The sequence below is a fragment of the Procambarus clarkii genome, chromosome 79 (assembly GCF_040958095.1).
Source record: "Procambarus clarkii isolate CNS0578487 chromosome 79, FALCON_Pclarkii_2.0, whole genome shotgun sequence".
In the NCBI taxonomy this organism is placed as follows: domain Eukaryota; kingdom Metazoa; phylum Arthropoda; class Malacostraca; order Decapoda; family Cambaridae; genus Procambarus; species Procambarus clarkii.
In genome coordinates, this window is record NC_091228.1 from 3,296,852 (window position 1) to 3,315,512 (window position 18,661).

At 43.5% G+C, this 18,661-nt stretch overlaps 1 protein-coding gene across 4 annotated transcripts in view; it reads left to right on the forward strand.

Moving 5' to 3' along the window:
- IFT46 (intraflagellar transport 46) overlaps positions 1-16,097 on the forward strand; it is a 52,993-nt gene extending 36,896 nt beyond the window's left edge. For all 4 annotated transcript variants that reach the window (XM_045752447.2, XM_045752449.2, XM_069314451.1 and 1 more), the window contains 4 exons: positions 1,836-1,970; positions 3,934-4,046; positions 10,592-10,719; positions 15,837-16,097. In XM_045752447.2, coding sequence (XP_045608403.1) covers positions 1,836-1,970; positions 3,934-4,046; positions 10,592-10,719; positions 15,837-15,997 — 537 coding nt within the window. In that variant the 3' untranslated portion in view covers positions 15,998-16,097. The remainder of the gene's footprint in view (positions 1-1,835; positions 1,971-3,933; positions 4,047-10,591; positions 10,720-15,836) is intronic.
- Positions 16,098-18,661: the final 2,564 nt, after the last annotated feature.

Consider the following 18,661-nt stretch of genomic DNA (forward strand, 5'->3'; position numbering starts at 1 on the left):
TCGGGCCGGGGGTGTGTCGTTTTTGTGTTCAGTGGCGGCCCTCTGCTGTTGTTTGCGTGCCACGGCGTTTGGGTCCGGAGCGCGTTTTGCGTTGATCCGGTTCTGTTCTTCCCGGTTCGCGGGTGATGGTGTCCCGGGTGGTCAGCCGTGTTCTTGCGGCTAAGCTGCCTGTGTTCTTCCCTCATGCCTGTGGCGTTCGTGGCTTCGCTGCTCTCGCTGCCGTCTGGGCGACGTGGCCTTGCAGTCTTTTGGGCATGGATTTTTGGTGTTCGTGCAGGGGCCTTGCTGCTCGTGGTTCTCGTGTTGTTCCCGGGATTTTCGGGGCTGTGGCGCCTTGGGTTGGCGTTTGCTGCCGGTTGTCTCGCCTCCTTGGGGGGTGCGTGGTGTCCGCCTCCCGGTTTTGTCCCTTTGACCTTCCTCTGTGGGTAGTTAGCTCCGGGGAGCCGACGGGGCTCCCCCCAGAAAACCAGCGTTGAATGTAATGAAACGCCATTTTCTGGGTGAGACCCGGAGGCTCCCCGGCAACCCTCCCTCCCTCCGGTCGGCGTTTTTCGCGTGTTTTGACATCCAGCCTCAGAACTGATGGGTGGATAGCCGGCGTGGGAGGTCTGGGGCTCCCCCTTCCCCCTCCCGGGGAGGGGGGAGCTGCGCAGACAGCGGCGCGGTGACGTATGACGTCATAGTAGTTTCCGTGTTTTCTGTTGAAGAGTTCTATTCACTAGTTCGGCTTAGGTAGCAATTTTCACCAGAATAGGGGTTTGTTTTGGAATGCTTACCTTTCTGGATGCTTGACCCGGTCGATGGCAGACATAGAATGCTTCCAACCACACGGGGGTTTCTATAGGCCATTGCTCCCCTTGCCTCTCTGAGGGGGCCAGGTTCTGGCTCGTGGTCCCCGGTAGGCCCTAGAACTCCATACACATGACTGATGCCAAAGTCTGACATTAACATATCAGCCGGTAAAGCTCCGGGGAGCCTCCGGGTCTCACCCAGAAAATGGCGTTTCATTACATTCAACGCTGGTTTTTTTTTTAAACCAAAAATTATTAGGGACTTCGATCAACTATGTTTTGCACGAGATTTGAGTTTGACGCCAGTTCCATTCTGGCTTCCAGTCTAATGTCTATGTTTTTCTGATTGGTGCAGTTTCTGGTTTCCTTTACAGCTTCTTCTATTATTTCCTTCTCCCAGGCCACTTGTGTATAGATAAGTTTCATATCCTTGCATTGTACTATTCTCACAAGCATGGGAATGCTGTGTGAAGCCTGCTGTGAGGTGGCATCAGCTCTATAGAGCCAATGCCCTATCCCCAACATGACCATATTTGCAGGCGCTCAAAATTACTATAGTGTCCATGATTTCCCATAAGTTCTTTCAGGGAGACCATACTGACATGACAAAGAATTGACAAACCACTAGAATAATCCATGATTATCCTATTTGAAGAGACTTCAGGGTGGCATGATGATACGGTAGCAGGTGATATGTGATCACGATATATTCTCCTTATATAGGCTCTGTGAGCACTAGGAGCTTACATAGTATTTCATCCAGGAATTTACCACACATTACTTGGAACACTCTAAAACACCCAAGGATGTCTGTTGCAGTGGAAAAGGTTAAGGGAGTAAAACTTATTGAGCAGGTGATGAAAGTGTTAATAAAGTAAGGGGGGCCCATTTATGAACACCATTACCTGTATAAGGACTCCTCCTTTTTTTCCAGCAGATTTTAGTAATTCAGATCTTAAACACATGTCATGTTTATATGATTTTTTCTATTTTTGTCCAACTTCAGTTGAATACTAATACAGGTATCATAATTCAATCAAACAGATCCCACCGCCAGATGGAAATTCAAGCCTTGTTGGTCTTGAAGTATTAGATGAGCCGAGTGCACGTCAGAGTGATGCTACTGTTTTAGATCTTCAGCTTCGTGCTTTGGCAAAACACACAACTGCCAAGACCACGGTAAGATCTCGGCAACAAAACAGTTTTTTTTTCCCTACAAATTTTATTAATTTCCATCTTGTAGTAATGCTATCCTAGTTTTTTAGTATTTTAAAATATCCTTGTATTTTATATTTATTAACTCTATTTATAATTGAATTGCTGAATATTGAATATTACACGAGCAATTTGCTGGAAGAGCGAGACCCATCCCTGTGTACCTGGAGCAGAGACTAGAATGTGGCTTCCTGTGTGAGCTGAAGGGAGCTTGGAGAGCAGAGATCAACCACAAACTGAGAACAGCCCATCAGAAAGTCTATGCGCAACAAAACAAATTGTAAGATATTTATATCTGAAATCCCAATTTGAACTTGGACATTAGGCTTTGAATAATATGATGCTTTGCAGAAACAGTTTTTGTCAAACTACAATCAACACAACATGGGTTTGTTAAAAACAGATGCTCCCTTACAAATTGCTCACATGTTTGGAAACAGTAACCAGCAACTCAAACAAAGGCCTTCTGGTGGATGCATGGATTTTGCTCAAGCCTTTGATAAGGTACCACATGAAAGACTGGCAAGGAAATTACAGGCACATGGAATAAATGGTAAAATATTAGAATGGATAAAACAGTGATTGAAGGAAAGAAAACAAAGGGCTGTGCTAAATGGGAATGAATCTGACTAGATAAATGTGGTTAGTGAGGTACCACAGGGGTCCATTTTGGGCCCTACCCTTTTTGTCATGTACATCAATGACAGACGAGAATATTACAAACCACATCATCTGATTTGCAGATGACACAAAGATTTATGGTAAAGTGGGAAATGATATGCGCCACAAATGGTCAGAAGAATGGTAAATGCTTTTTAATATCGACAAATGCAAGACTCTGCATGTGGGGCATAACTCACGCCACGACTACCAAATTAATAGCATTACATTACAACAGATTGATGAAGAAAAGGACTTTGGAGTCAAAATCCACCACTCATTACTATATAAATCTCTGGTGCACCCCCATTTGGATTACTGTATCCAAGCATGGAGACCTCATTTTCAGACGGACATATCTGCTGTGGAGAAAGCAGTGTTGCACAACACGAAAGTCATTTCAGAGCCAAGTCATCTCTCGTATCGGGAACGGTTGAGAGGTGCAAACCATCCCTCAACATGGCAAACCAGGTATGACAGGGTGGATCTCATTGAAATGTTTAAAATACAGGTACTGAACAAGTTGGAAAATGCAGATCCTTACAATTTCTTCAAAAGGTCGGCTGTAACATACTCAAGGAGCAATGGTTTCAAGCTCAACAAACCTCAATGTAGGACTGAGAACAGGGGGTGGGGGATGCTTTTTCGCCCACAGGGTTATAAACCCATGGAACAGCTTACCCGCTGAAGCCGTAAATGGCAAAACACTGTTAGGATTTCAAATCTACCTGGAAAAGATCAAGACAAATGAGGACTTCGACGAGCCACCGGCTTCCTGTCCTTGTCAAGCCCACTAGTGTTAGTGGCCCTCAGGTAAATCAAGAAAATTTTGCCTGTACAGTATATTGAGTTCATTGGGAGTGACAGTCCCCAAGTGAGCATATAAAGGAATAGATAACATATTTTTGGTTCAAGAGGTTTGTTTGGTGTCAGGAGTTTTTCAAGAGCAAGTTGGCAGTCTTCTTGCTCCTGTAGTATATTATTAATTACATTTTTGGCTGGTGTTGGTAGGTGTCACATTTATATCAATAATGTTTTTCAAGACCCTCCTCCATTTTGTGGGCCATGGAGAAAAGGTTCCTGAAGAATATTTAATAGTAGGGACCTGTAGTGTGCTGCTGTCTGCTTCATCTGAGGTTGCACGGTGGCCCACCTTCCTTTTAATGATCTCTTCGATATATCCTTGTTTAACAAATCACTGTAGTTATTAGTTTTTATTTATTACCTGATAATATTTAAAAGGACAATAATTACAATTTTCTTACAGTCGGTGAAAACAGTTGAAAATGCAGAAAAGAATGCAAAGGTTGTGGAGAAGTGGGTGAGGGATATTAGTGAACTGCACAGAACCAAACCTCCTCCAACTGTCCACTACAGCAAGTAAGTTACATAATCATTTTACTCATTTTTTATTATAGCAAATATTGAATTTATGAAAGCTTTGAACAATTGAAGAATTATGCTTGGCAAAATAATTACCTAAATGTAATTAGGTAAGTGTAGTTGCAAGATAACTGGTACACTCATGGTGTCTGATCTTCCCTGAACTTATGTCATGTTTATTTATTTTGTATTTATTTATTTATATACAAGAAGGTACATTGGGTTAAGTACATATATTGGGGTTTGAGTGTAACAACCTTGTAAAGCCATTTAAGCACAGCTTTTTGGGCACGTCCTTAAGCTAAAGAATAAAGGCAACAGAAGTTGAGTTGAACATAATTACTACATTACAATTTGATAGAATAGATTATACAGTATTGATGAAAGTTGAATGTCTTGCGTACTACATTGGGTGAGTGGGGTAGCAAGGTGGGGGAAATTATTAGGATGAAATTGGTACTTTTTGGTTTTATTTTTTAATGAGGCATAGGTTTGTCAGTTTTGTATTTCACTTGGGAGGAAGTTCCATAGACTGGGTCCTTTTATGTGCATAGAGTGTTTGCACAGATCTAGTCTGACTCGGAATAACAAAGATAGATTTATTTCCGGTGTGGTGCTCATGGGTTCTATTACATCTATCAAGGAAAAGTTTCAGAACAGGATTAGCATTTAGGAACAAAGTTTTGTACATGTAAATAGCACAAGAGAATGTGTGGAGTGTGTTCAGCATGCTTAGGGATTTAATAATAACCCATCCTTCCATTTAGATAGTATTTTTTGTAACTATTATGGACCATCGTATACACATAGACGTACAGTAATTGACAATTAGAAAGTAGGATTTGATAGTATTCATTTTATAGTCCCAAAAAATTAAGTTAAATCCAAACTTATATCTTCCTAGGCATAGTATAGCAAATATATGTATGTACAGTACTATATTAGGCCTCACATAGCATATATTAGGCCTAGGACGGTTAGGTTAGGTTAAGTTTTATTCGAAACATCAATATAAAAACTTTTCTAGTTTGTCCAAATTCAATAGTATGGATTTCTACTTTCTAATTGCCTTTAATGTTAATATGTACGATGGCCTTCATCCTTACTATAATTACTACTTAAACAGTGTGTTGTCAGAAGACATGAGTCTGTTATAGTTCTGATAATGAGAATAATGAGAGGAGAGAAGAGTGGGCAAGCAACTGATATGTCTACTTACATGTGTAGATTATATCAAGCAGACTGATAATGGCATCACTGGTACTCTTTTGGGAATAAAAGCTAACCTGGCAGGGACTTGATATGTCGAATTTTACAAGGTAGGAGTAAAGTCGTTTGTAAATAATTTGTTCCAAATATTTTTGATAGAATTGGTAAATTTAATATTGGTTGATCTGTAATTGTTTGTCAGCTGTATTGCTTCCTTTATGAACTAGAGTTACTCTTACTTTTCTAAGGATATCATAAGGATATCAGGAAAAGTATGAATCTCTAGAGATTTGTTAAATATTAGAGCTGGGGTGGTATAAGGGCATGAGTGGCACTCTTATATACCATAGTTGGTATTTCACCATTGTTCCCAGATTTGGTTTTGAGTGAATTATTGATACAATGTTGGGCTGACTCCCAAAAGGAGTAAAGAGTTAGGATAGCTACCAGTGAGATGTGTAGTAACTTGTGTCTGGGTCTCTGGGATTTTTCTGGCATAGTTAGCACCAATTTATAAAAAAAAGAAGCTGTTAAATTCAGTGGCTGTTTTTAAATCTGTTGTAAGTGTGTAGCCATGCTTGGAGAGTTTTATCTGCTTATGCAATTGTTGTTTAGATCCTAGGATGTTAGAGATTGCTTTCCATGTGCTTTTCATGTTATCTTTTGCTGCTTTGAATCTACTCTCATAAAAAGAAAGTTTTTGTCAGCTGTATCGCTTCCTATAATAAGCTCTTCTTATTATAGTGGTAAGCATTAATGAGTTTCTTTTAACTAGTTCTTTTATTGCTAGGCCAATCCTAATTTTTGTTCATATTTGCATTTCTTGTTAATTGCTTTAAGTATGCTGCTTGTAAGCCAAGGTTGTTTAATCTTTTGGCAGTTACTTAACGAGGAGAGGACAGTGTGTGTTGTAGAGGCTTAGAGTTTTGGTGAGGAAGATGTTGGTTAATGAATTTGTTCTGTGTATTACAGGTATTGAATTCAGATTCCCTATTTATATTGTCAAGTGCATTTATGAGATTGCCTTCTGCTGCTTTGCTGTGTAGTCTAAAGGTTAAATTCCTGGTATCCAATGGTGTTATGATGAAGGTAGGTAGGATGGTGGTCAGTTGTTCTGTCAGTGATTACACCAGATGCAAGGGGTGCTGTTACCTTAGTCCACATGTGGTCCAAGGTTGTAGCGGATGTTTGAGTGATTCGGGTGGGCCTGGTGATTTGTGTGGATGAGCATACAGGTTCATGAAGTTCATGCTGTTAAGGAAATAGTTAACTTGAAAGCTATTTTGTTGACAAGGGTCAATGTTGAGGCACCTCCTAAGTTGTGATTTTTGTTGAGTTTGTTACTGATGACTAGATTCCTCAAATTATTTGAGGATGCAGTTGCACTAGTATTGGAAAACCTATAAACAACTCCAGTAGTTATAAGAGATTTAATCCTTAGACAACAACAATAGAGAAATTGTCATACCTGCCTATGCACAAAAAATAAAATTCCAAAAAATATTTTTTCATTTTAGAACTATTAATTTGTATGCAAAATGTAAGAAACATGAAAATAAGTGAATATTTATCGTTTCACTGGGTGGAGGCGCTGTGCAAGGCTGCGTCTGGCACTTGTCTATACCTGGTACTTGACCTTGCTGACACTTGCTGTTTTATCCTTGGGTGTTCACGGATTGTTTTATTCCTTTGTTTTTCTTTTACATCCACAGTGAGCTATTTTATCAATATTTCTATCATACATGTAGAACCTAGACAATCAGTTTAAAGCGTTACGTGATGATGAGAGAGCTCGTAGACAGGGAAACAATGCTACGGAAAGACACACACCGAGATCAAACCGACACAATGAGGTCCATGTCTGGGTGCCAGTACGTCCATCAAAGCCAACAGAAGGAATCGGCATCGAAGGTCCATTCCCTGCAATAGGGATTGAAGTGAAACAGACCGTTGGCCAGGATGTTGGACGCTCCCTGAACGTGAACAGTGCAGAGAACCAAACCCCAAGAACCTGGTAGAAGAGCTACCCAAAGTATCCAGCTCCAAAGAGGCATGGACCCTTCCCATTGAGATAATGAACCACAGGGGAACAGTCCGAATGGAGCCGTATCACCAAGCCCCAAGGAATCCGACCCCTCCCCCCATCCATCCACTAGTGCCTGCTACACTGCCGCAAGATTTCACACGATGCTGGGGAGCCTGACGAAAGGATGGCTGCCAATGATCTTGGTTGAACAGGTGAGCACTGGGCACAAAGCTCCAACCTACCACTGAGGTGTCGATGAAAATATCGAGCGAGGGAAGAGGAAGGCTCCATGGCACCGAACCCCAAACAAAACAGAGTTATGTTAAGAGAGCCAGTTGGTGTGGAGACGCTCCAACTGGCAAAGACACCGGGGGTCGGACCTAGCAAGAGTGGCGAAAGGGGCTGGCCCGAAGACGCCAGAATAGCCTCTGGAGCCAAACTGTTCCCAATGGGTAAACCAGAAGGGCAAAGTGCAGACTCCTGCACAGCTACTTGCACAACTGTCGAGTCACCCAGGTCCCCCTCAGCAGCTGATGGAGGGAGTGCAGCTGGAGCAAAGCCACAGGGAAAAGGGAAAGCGACACCATTTGAGAATCCTGAACTAGGCCCAACCAGGTTCGAACCTGGGACGAAACCAACTGGGACGTCCTCCAGTTCACCAGGAACTTGAACCCAGCAAGTTGGGAAAGAACGAGATCCCTGGCTAGCAGTTCGGCTGAAAGGCCACACCACCCAGTCGTCGAGATAGGTCAAGACCCAGGCTGGGCCACCATGACCTGAGTCACACTCGTAAAAATGCAAGGTGCCAGATGCAGCCCAAATGGAAGAGCCTGAAAGTGGTAAGCCTGTCGCCCCACAACGAAACCTAATCAATCCCTGAACATCTAAGGAAAGAGCCAGCATAGCCTGCCGACACGCCAGACAGATGGTGAAGAAATGAAACCATCTCCTGGAGGATCAGATCATACAGCTGAATCAAAAAAAAGTCTTTGTCTCGGATGCAAAAGCAGCCGAGACAAAGACTCTGGCAGAAGGTCCTGCACCAAGAGGCCCTCTTCCAAAAGCCAATCCAAAGACAGCTCCAGGAGGCTAAAGAACCGCACAACAGAGGCGGTCGTCAGCTACCAAGGCAGCTGAAAGAAGGGCACCTGAGCAAGCTGCAGCACCAGACCCACATGGGAAAGGGCAGGGGCCAAGAGGCACACATTGAGGGACTCGAGAGAGAGCCCCTAAACACCTGCAACACCGAGGACACCTCCTGCCAAGCAAGTGTGCTGGCAGACCAAAGCTGTGCCAAGTTCCAACCGAAAACAAAGGACAGTCCGCTAGCCAGGATGAGACAGGAACATCGGAACACACCCAAGAAAGGTAAGGAAACCTTTTGAGTCACCGAAGCCTCTTCCCAAACCAAACCCTGCCAAGTCCAAAACCCTCAGTTGCTATGGAGCCAGAAGCGAGGAAGGAGAAGGACGAACAGCCACACCCACCTGGGAAGGAAGAGGGGGTGCGGAAAGAACCACAGTCGAGGTGACCAACGCCCCCAAATCCGAAGCCCTTAACACCAACCAGGCACACAACCTTATACATTGCAACACAGTAAACACCTATGCAATGCAACCACTTCTTGAAACCTCTGAATATCCATCGAGGAATCATGAACATCATAATCTGGAGAACATGAGGGGAACAAGTCCCACATGACTCAGGGTCGAAGGTGTCGTCGACCCAACAAGCAGCAAGACGGAAGCAGAATGCATGATCGTCACCCTAAGACACAAGACACAAACAACCCTCAAATTTGCACAAGGCAAAACCAAGCTCTGAAGAGGCATCTATGTACAATAGAGCCCGCAGGGGTTTTCCAGAGCCTGTGGGGTGAATTAGCCCTACAGGAAGCCCCGGCACTGGAGCCAGCTACGTCGGTAAACCAGACTGTAAGAAACTGCCGGAAAGCGCAGGGGATAGCAAGGGAGTACCACCACACACACACCCTAGGCAGTCTAATGAGGCAAAAGGCAGAACTTCGCAGCAGCAGCAGCAAGTGAACAAAGTGCCAGCAAACTAAAAGTGAAGCATAAAAACTCCTAGACCCAACAGTGGCAAGAAAGCATCTTGGAAGAAACATCGGCGCACCATTCACTAGCAGAAGAGCTGGCAGCGCCAGCCGCATTGTGCCCCACCAGCCAAAAACACCCCCTAATCCAGGGCAAGACAGAAATGCCCGTGCCTCCCTCGCTTCCATCACAATCGACTTGATAATAGTCCAGGACGGACTGAAACGTCGTCGTCTCTTTATCTTCTGGTGTGTTGTTTGGTTATCGTATCTTCAGCCACATTGTGACTCATCATCTGTACAAGACAGAAAGCCTAATACCCCAGGCTTACCCCAAGGGCCAGGACCACCTCAAGCAAGGAAGCCCCCTGACGGGAGTGTTTCTTGAACGCCCCAGGAAAGGGAATCCTGACTGTGCAAAGGTAGTACTGTACCTACAGAGCAAAGAGGGATATTAATCCTGAGCTCATGCAGCTCAAGTACATTAAACTCCTGGCCTATGTACACTATCATGTAGGAACAGCCTAAAAAGGCAAAATGCCACCGAAACAGGAAATCGAGGCCAGAGTTCACCAATGACTGCCCAGCACAAACATCAGTCAAGAACTGACTGGTGGCAGCCTGGCTTCCCTGCTCATTGAGGGAAGGGGAAGAGGCTTCTCTCTTCCCCTGAAAAATTAAATTTTCTGGGCTACTACAGCCAAGCCATGAAAGGTAGATACTTTGCTTGGATTTTTATGCTTCCTGGATGCTTATTAACATAAAAGAAAAATAATGTTTTCAGAAGAAATGTGTGCATATCAAATCTGGTACAGAAATATCATGCATGGTTAAGAGGTTAAAGGTGTGTGATTGTGGCTTCCATCACATAAAGTCCCAGTTTGTTAGTATAGTGCTTACACCTCTGACACTTGTTTCCAGCTGCTTCCTGTACCTCATATCTAGTTTTCCCATGTGTAATAATAATGTCCCTATCCACCTCACACTAGTCCCATCAATACCCTGTATGTTGTGATAATATCTTGTCTGCTCCATTTTTCTACTAGCATACATATGTATGCACATGTGCTCACATGTATGACTGTGAATGTTGAAATTTATTAAAAAATAAGCATATAGATATATATGTGATGTGACTTTTTTAGATGAAGTACATTCCACATGCATTTTGTCCAAATTTCTTTTTATTTGAACTAACTAACTTTATTTACATATGTAAATCACTAAAAATGCACTTGCATGTTTTCCTTTCAGACGTATGCCAGATATTGACTCTCTGATGCAGGAATGGCCCGGGGAAGTTGAGGAACTTTTAAAAGAAATAAATTTACCAACAGCTGCCTTGCAGCTAGAACTTTCTGCATACGTTGATATTATTTGTGGTTAGTACTTTTTAATTACGGTATATATTTTTTCTGGAAAGCCCCCAGTGGCTCTCTGAAGCTATCTTGTTAAGATTGCTCCATTCTGATTGATCACATCAGTCATGAGAACGTTTGTCTGGCCTACTGGAGACCAGCGCCAGAACCTGGCTTTCCCTCAGAGGCACAAGGAGCAAGTGACAACCTGTCACTCCACCGGAAAAGCATCCAGAAAGTCATCGAAGCATTACAAACAACCAGAGTGTTCACAGAAAATGGAGCCTCGAACTGCTTGAGCAACTCTGCAAATGAATCACACTGAACAATAGTGTGATTCCCAAACACTGAACCCAAAACTACTCTGATGAATAATATACTGTAATATATACTGTATACTGTAATATAGTAACCTAAATTATATAATCATAAAATGTAATGACTAGAGAATTTTTTTAGAAAGAGTATGAAATAAGTGATAATGTAAATAAATTTGTTATTGATAGCTGCCACTAGGCAGCCTGGTTTCACCAGCAGTCAGCTGTTATGGTGGATCCTGCAAGTTGTAGTGGCTCAGGTACATCTGTCGTGGCAAGACCCTAATTCAAGTTAAATGCCAGCCATTCTTTGGTCTTTGGGAACCATTTTCATAATGTATTGTTTCTTATTATGGTACTTGCTTCACGTGCGTGTTTTATTTCTGACTTGGTTGTTTGGGCCTGACTTATTTGAGCTTTGAACTGCATAGGTTCAGGGTTTCTATCCTGAGTGCGCATTAGTTCTATTCCTGTAACAAAAGAGTTTTTGGTCTCTGGTGTGTGGGAATGTGGTCACCTGAGGCCTGGCCACAGGCAGAGAGCTTTGCCTTGTGTTATTGGGCAGTCCATGAGTCCAAGGGCTCTCTGGGCCCTTGGGTTGGGGTGTAAGGGTTGTGCCCATGGTACTGTACTTAAGTGTACAGTAGTTACATGTGGGGAGCTGTGCTCGTGGTGTCCCATCTTCCCAGTACTCTGTCATATAATGCTTTGAAACTACTGACAGTTTTCGCATCTACCACTTTTCACATAATTTTTTTCAACTGTCTACCACTCTGTTTGCAAAAGTGAACTTTATGATGTTTTTTGGCAGCTTTGTTTCATTAATTTGAACCCATGTCCTCTTGTTCTTGAAGTTGTAGTTAAAAAAAAAAAAAAAAAGTCCCCTTTTGTCAATTTTATTGATTCCTGTTACTATTTTGTAAGTAGTGATCATAGTACCTATTATATCTTCTAGCTTTTGGAATATCAAACCTCTCTTCGTATCTCTTATTTTTCAGTTCTGGAAGCCATTTAGTTGCATGTCTTTTCACAGTTTTCAAGTTTGTTGATGTGCTGCTTAAGATATGGGCACCATACAACCACTACATATACCAGCATTGGTCTCACAAACATCGTGAATAATTTTGTTAATATGTCGCCATCCATGTATATAAAAGCGATTCTAAAGTTGTAAAACGTAGCATACGCTCCTCGCATTATGTTCTGTGTGTGATCCTCAGGTAACATGTTCCTTATCCAGAACCAGCCATAGAGAACCAGATCTCTTATCAGAATTTTTTAATTTTTCACATAATTTCTTAGTTAGTGTGGGGCCTATTTTCTCCTATTCCACATTTCATAATGTGTGCAATGCAGCAGCCATTTGCAGCCTAGGGTTTTGGCTGTCTTTGGTGTCTTCTTCCAGATACCCAGGCCCCTGTACCTGGGTATCCTACTTGTCTCATTAACTTCAGGCCTTGGTAATACACCCCCCCCTTGGGTCTCCGATATGATTTGCTGTGGATCTGTCGAGTACTGCACTTCCGGTGTGCAAGTTTGTTGGGTGTTTGTCTCTGTTGCTGCCATACAATGATCATTCCTTTTGTTTCTGCTATGCTGACTGTTGGGTTAGGGACACCTGAGGATCCTGAATCCTGGGAGATTTGTTCTTGCTGGGTGTCTGTCATTATTTAGGCTTTGCATTTGGAAGCTCTTCAGTTAGCTGCCATGTTACAGGTTCAGTTTCTTCATAATAGTCATCCACAGCATTGTATTTGGATGGGCCAGATTTTCCCCTATTATGTTTAGGGATCTGGAATTGAAGGTGTTGATGACCTCCACCTGGACTAAGTCTATACCTCTCTGAACTTCCTCCTTGGGTGTGGTTCGCTCTGCATCAGGTCTTCACCAGACAGCTTTAGCTGCTGTGTTCACTAACATATCATAGGCTGATAATTGGGATATGAGGGTTTTGGAGATCCAACAGGGTCCTCGCAGTTCATTATCTGGTCAGTATTTAAAATCCCAGTCAGGTTTGCATTGCCCTGGGTTGGGTTTCCAGTCCAGACATCTCGTCTTTATGAGTATAGTTGCCATTCTGCTTCCTGTTAAGTCCCATGTTTTGCATCTTTTCTGTTATTTGATAGCTTCAGGAAGCCACCAAGAGGCTTCTCTAGAAGACCAACATTGAATGAAATGATCTTCTAATAAGAGCCTTGGTGGCTCCCTGATTCCCTCCCTTTCCCCCTGCCAGGAGTATCAGTTTATGGTCTATCAGCTCGAAAATGACTCATTGCTGGCTCAAGAGCCTAGAGCTCCTCAGGTGTGGCCACCTGTTGGGGGTCATTTACAACTAGAGGGGTTTGAGCTCGTTTAGATTGAATCATTTGGGTTTGAGTCAATTGTTTGTGGAGATGTTTGGCTGTTTCAGTGCTCTCTCTTTCTGTGAACCTTGCAATTGTCTGTATTGCTTTGCTTACTTTCTGGATGTTTTCTTGGCGAGGGGCGAGCATAACAATCCCCTGCTCCCTGTAATTACCTAAGTGTAGATACAGGATGAGAGTTACACTTGTGGTGTCCAGTCTTCCCAGTACTCTTGTCATATAACATTTTGAAACTACTGATGGTTTTAGGCCTACACCACTTTTTTACTTAACTAGTTTGAACCATCTACCACTCTTGGCAAAATTTCAAAATTGAAATGTCTTTTTATCAGCTTCGTTTCCTTAGTTTGAACCTATGTCCTCTTGTTCTTGACGTTGCAGTTTTCAAAAATAATTGTTGATTCCCATTACTATTTTGTACATACCTGGATGAGGTTCTGGGAGTTGTTTCTACTCTCCAAGCCTGGCTTGACTTCTGAGAACTAGGTCCAATAGGCTGTTACTTGGAACAGCCCACAAGCCCATATATTCACTACAGCCTGATTAGTCTGGCGCTTCTTGTAGAAAACTGTCCAGTTCTTTATTGAAGATTTCCACTTTTGTTCCAGCAATATTTTGTATACTTGCTGGGAGGATACACTTTCACTAACTTAAACAACCATGGACCTCTGGTTGATACCTGGTAGAATACCACATTCTAACCTCTGATCTTCATAGTGTACTCTGTGTCTATGGCACCTCTACTCTTCACTGGCTCTATTCTGTATTTCCTTCCATGTCACTCCACTATGTTGTTAATTTACTGTGCAAATTTAGGACCTGGCCTTCCAATATTTTCCATGTACTGTATATATTATTTGGTACCTCTCTCATCTCCTTTCTAGAGAGTTCATATTGAGAGCTTTCAGACGATCCCAATAGTTTAAGTGCTTCATCGTGTCTGTGTGCTGTATCAGTTCTCTGTATTCCCTCTATTTCAGCAATCTCTCCTGCTCTGAAGGGAGAAGTATGGAGTAGTACTCAAGGTGGGACAGCACAAGCAATTTGAACAGTATGAACATTGTGATGGGATCCCTGGATGCTTAGTGATTATATCGCCTCTTTTTCTTCTATGTTGTAGCTTTGGTATATTTATCACCATGAACCTTTCCTCATAGCTCTCGTTTTTCAATTCCGAGAGCCATTTACTGTAGTTACACGTCTTTGCACATTTTTCCAGTTTATTGATGCGCTTCTTACAATATTGGCATCATACAACTGCTGCATATTCTAACTTTGGTCTCACAAAGGCTGTGAACAATTTCATTATTTTGCATCCATGTACAGTACTTAAAATCAATTCTAAAGTGTGAAAGCATAGCATACGCTACTTGTACAATGTGTTTTTTGCGGTCCTCAGGTGGCAGTTTTCTTTCCAGAACCCCCCTTCAGAATTCTTTCAAACATTTTCCATTAACTTTGTAGGTTGTGTGGTCCATTTTCTTCTATTCAACATTCCACAGTAGCATTTATTCACAAAATTCCATTTAAGTGTTGTTCTATATACTTAATTTGTCTAGGTTGTCTTTAGATATGACAATCATATAAGCTTATCTTCCCTAGAAGTTTGGCATCAGTCAGGAAACATGTTCAGTATAATTGTGTATTCCTTCTGGTAGATTAGTGTACAGTACTGTATATGGTCAATGAACATTACTGGTGCTACAACTGAGCCTTGTGGTACTCTGCATCTGTGAGGTGGACCAGGTTCTTGCTCTGGTTCCCAGTACTATTTTGTACATACCTGGATTGTACCTGAATGAGGTTCTGGGAGTTCTTATACTTGAAAAGCCTGGCTTGACATTCTGTGAGCTTGGTCCAACAGGCTGTTACTTGGAGCGGCCACAGGCCCATATATCCACTACAGCCTGGTTTGTTCGTTTCCATAGCATGTCCCATAGTACCTGTCCCATTGCCATGGACAGCAAAATAGTCTGTTTGCTCAAATTTGAAGGATTAATTGTAATTTTTCATTCCCACTTCAGGTGTACTTGCCTAGTTGTGTTTATAGAGGTTGAGCTTTGGTTCTTTGGTCCTGCCTCTATTCTTTTACAGATATTTTTAATACAGGTCTCTTATGGCTGATGTGACTCAGTAGGGAAAAGCCATCTCAATGCAATAGCTTCAGGGAGCCACCGAAGCCCCTACCAGAAAGAAGCATTTCATTATAATCAATACTGGTTTTTCCACATATGCATGTTTATTTAATCATAGCTACAGGGGCTATATATAGTTAAGTGATAAAATGCCAGTGTGTACTCCTTAGTCAATATAATGGAAATATTTGGAGTGCCATATAATTTGGAAATACAGTAGTAATTGAGATATTGTATTACAAATTAACTTTTGGGATTTTTGTCAATAATAGTGCTTGCTGTCATATTATAGGGTAAATGTTACTAATCTGTATTTACATTTTCAGCTACCTTGGATATTCCAGTATACAAGAGCAGAATCCAATCTTTACATGTACTGTTCACACTTTACTCGGTTTTCAAAAATTCTGCACACTTCCGACAGTTGGCTGAAGAAAATTATATGGAAAATGATGAGTCGGCAGCTGATCGTTTGGTTATCCAGTAGAATTGTTTGAAGAGCCATCTGTACTGAAGATCTGTATATCCAGCAGAATTATTGATACTACAGTATCCACTCAATTTAACGGCCTATATGGGGCTGTACCCTGGTCGTTATTTCCGGAGTTCTGGTATTTCCGAAGTTAAGATGTCGGTAATTTTTCAAGTAACATTCAGGTAGTTGTCTCCACTCGACTATCCGGACTATATGGGAAGGACCCCCAGCCGGATTATCACATGTTCCGGATAATAGTACTTTTTCACCTCTGAGTTCAAAAGGGACCATTTCCAACAATTTTTATACCACACGCATGATTTGAATTGACACACTAATTAGTGTGTGGGGCTGGTGCATGGGAGGTTAGCTGCCTAGCTGGTGGGTGGGCAGGGAAAGTGGGTGGGCAGGGAAAGTGGGTGGGCAGGCAGGTGGGTGGGTGGGCAGGCAAGTGGGTGGGTGGGCAGGCAGGGATAGGTGGGTTTTGGATGAGTGGATGGCAGGTAGATGGGCTTGTGGGTGAACAGGTTCGAGCAGGCAGGTGGGTGAGTGGGTAAGCAGGCAGGTGGGTGAATAGGTGGGTGGGTGCATTGACAGGTGGGTAAGTGGGCATGCAGGCATGTGGGTAAACAGGTGGGTGGGCAGGGAAGTGGGTGAACAGGTGGGTTAAGCAGGCAGGTGGGTGTGCAGGTAGGTGGGTGAACAGGTGGGTGGATGGATTGACAGGTGGGTAAGTGGGCGTGCAGGCAGGTGGGTGGGCAGGGAAGTGGGTAAATAGGTGGGTGGGTGAACAGGTGGGTAAATGGGTGTGCAGCCAAGTGGGTAAACAGGTGGGTGGGCAGGGAAGTGGGTAAACAGGTGGGTGGGCAGGGAAGTGGGTGAACAGGTGGGTGGGCAGGGAAGTGGGTGAACAGGTGGGTGGGCAGGGAAGTGGGTGAACAGGTGGGTGGGCAGGGAAGTGGGTGAACAGGTGGGTGGGCAGGGAAATGGGTGAACAGGTGGGTAAACAGGTGGGTGGATGGATTGGCAGGTGGGTGGGCAGGGAAGTGGGTGAACAAGGTGGGTAAGTGGGCATGCAGACAGGTGGGTAAACAGGTGGGTGGGCAGGGAAGTGGGAGAACAGGTGGGTGGGCAGGGAAGTGGGTGAACAGGTGGGTAAACAGGTGGGTGGGCAGGGAAGTGGGTGAACAGGTGGGTGGGCAGGGAAGTGGGAGAACAGGTGGGTAAACAGGTGGGTGGATGGATTGGCAGGTGGGTGGGCAGGGAAGTGGGTGAACAAGGTGGGTAAGTGGGCATGCAGACAGGTGGGTAAACAGGTGGGTGGGCAGGGAAGTGGGAGAACAGGTGGGTGGGCAGGGAAGTGGGTGAACAGGTGGGTAAACAGGTGGGTGGGCAGGGAAGTGGGTGAACAGGTGGGTGGGCAGGGAAGTGGGAGAACAGGTGGGTGGGCAGGGAAGTGGGTGAACAGGTGGGTAAATAGGTGGGTGGGCAGGGAAGTGGGTGAACAGGTGGGTAAGTGGCGAGACTGGACGACACGTGTGATCTTCTGCCTGGTCAACCCCCCCTCCCCCACCTCACGCCAGCCTTCCCATCTCCCCAAATCATATCAGCACCTTATGTAAAGCCCGTCTGCATCCTCTAAAAGCACTGGCTTTTTCTGGTAAAGGTGTTGGGGTACCTATCTTACGGATGTTATACATAAGCACTGTTCGGTCCCTGATAGACTACGCAGCACCCGTTTTGTCTTACACAGGCCAAGGCAGAATTCAAAAAATAGAGCTGATACAGAACGAGGCTATGAGGATTATTCTTGGATGTCAAAGAAATGCAATGATTGAAATAATGAGAATGGAATTAAATTTACAGAGTGTGTGTGATAGAGTCCGTGACATTAACACTAGAGTAGCTATTCGTTTCATGCGGAGAAAAGGAGGGGATAAGCTGTTTGAGAGCGTTCAGACCTGCTTGAGTGACGTACACACTTCCAGGAAACTGAGGGAGACACGCTACACGAGGGGATTAGCTCATGACCTCAGGGAATACGATGTACTTGACTGCTGTAAACCCTCTCGACAGTGTAATATGTCTGCTCCCTGGAAAGTACAGAAAATAGACGTCGAAATTGTACCCCTCAAGGTGAAAAAGATTCATCATGAACCGGGACAATTATGGTGTTTGTATGGAAGCATGATATCTCGGTTACCAAGAGGCAACAGTTTACATGTATATTGCGACGGGTCGGTGGCGGAGGATGGCAGGGCAGGGTGTGGTGTCCTAATAAGGGAATATACGAAGTTTGGGACTGTGGACAGGATAATTGAACTCCGGCTTAGTAATTATATATCATCCACACAAGCTGAACTGCAGGCCATTCTGGCGTGTTTGGAGGAAGTACGTCATGACGACAAAAATGTTTTTGTATTTGTCGATAGCCGAGGAGCACTAGAGTCCTTAAACAGTCGAAACCCAGTCTTCTGTCTATAGTTGAGGATTGTAAGAGAAGAATAACTGAGATACAGCTGAAAGGTCATAGTGTGAAATTCATGTGGATTCCATCTCATGTTGGAATAGTGCTCAACGAGGTGGCGGATGAGTTGGCCAAACGTGCCACATCAAAACCACAAATTGACATTGAATGTGAATTCACAATGAGACAAATAAGAAGCAAAATCAGAA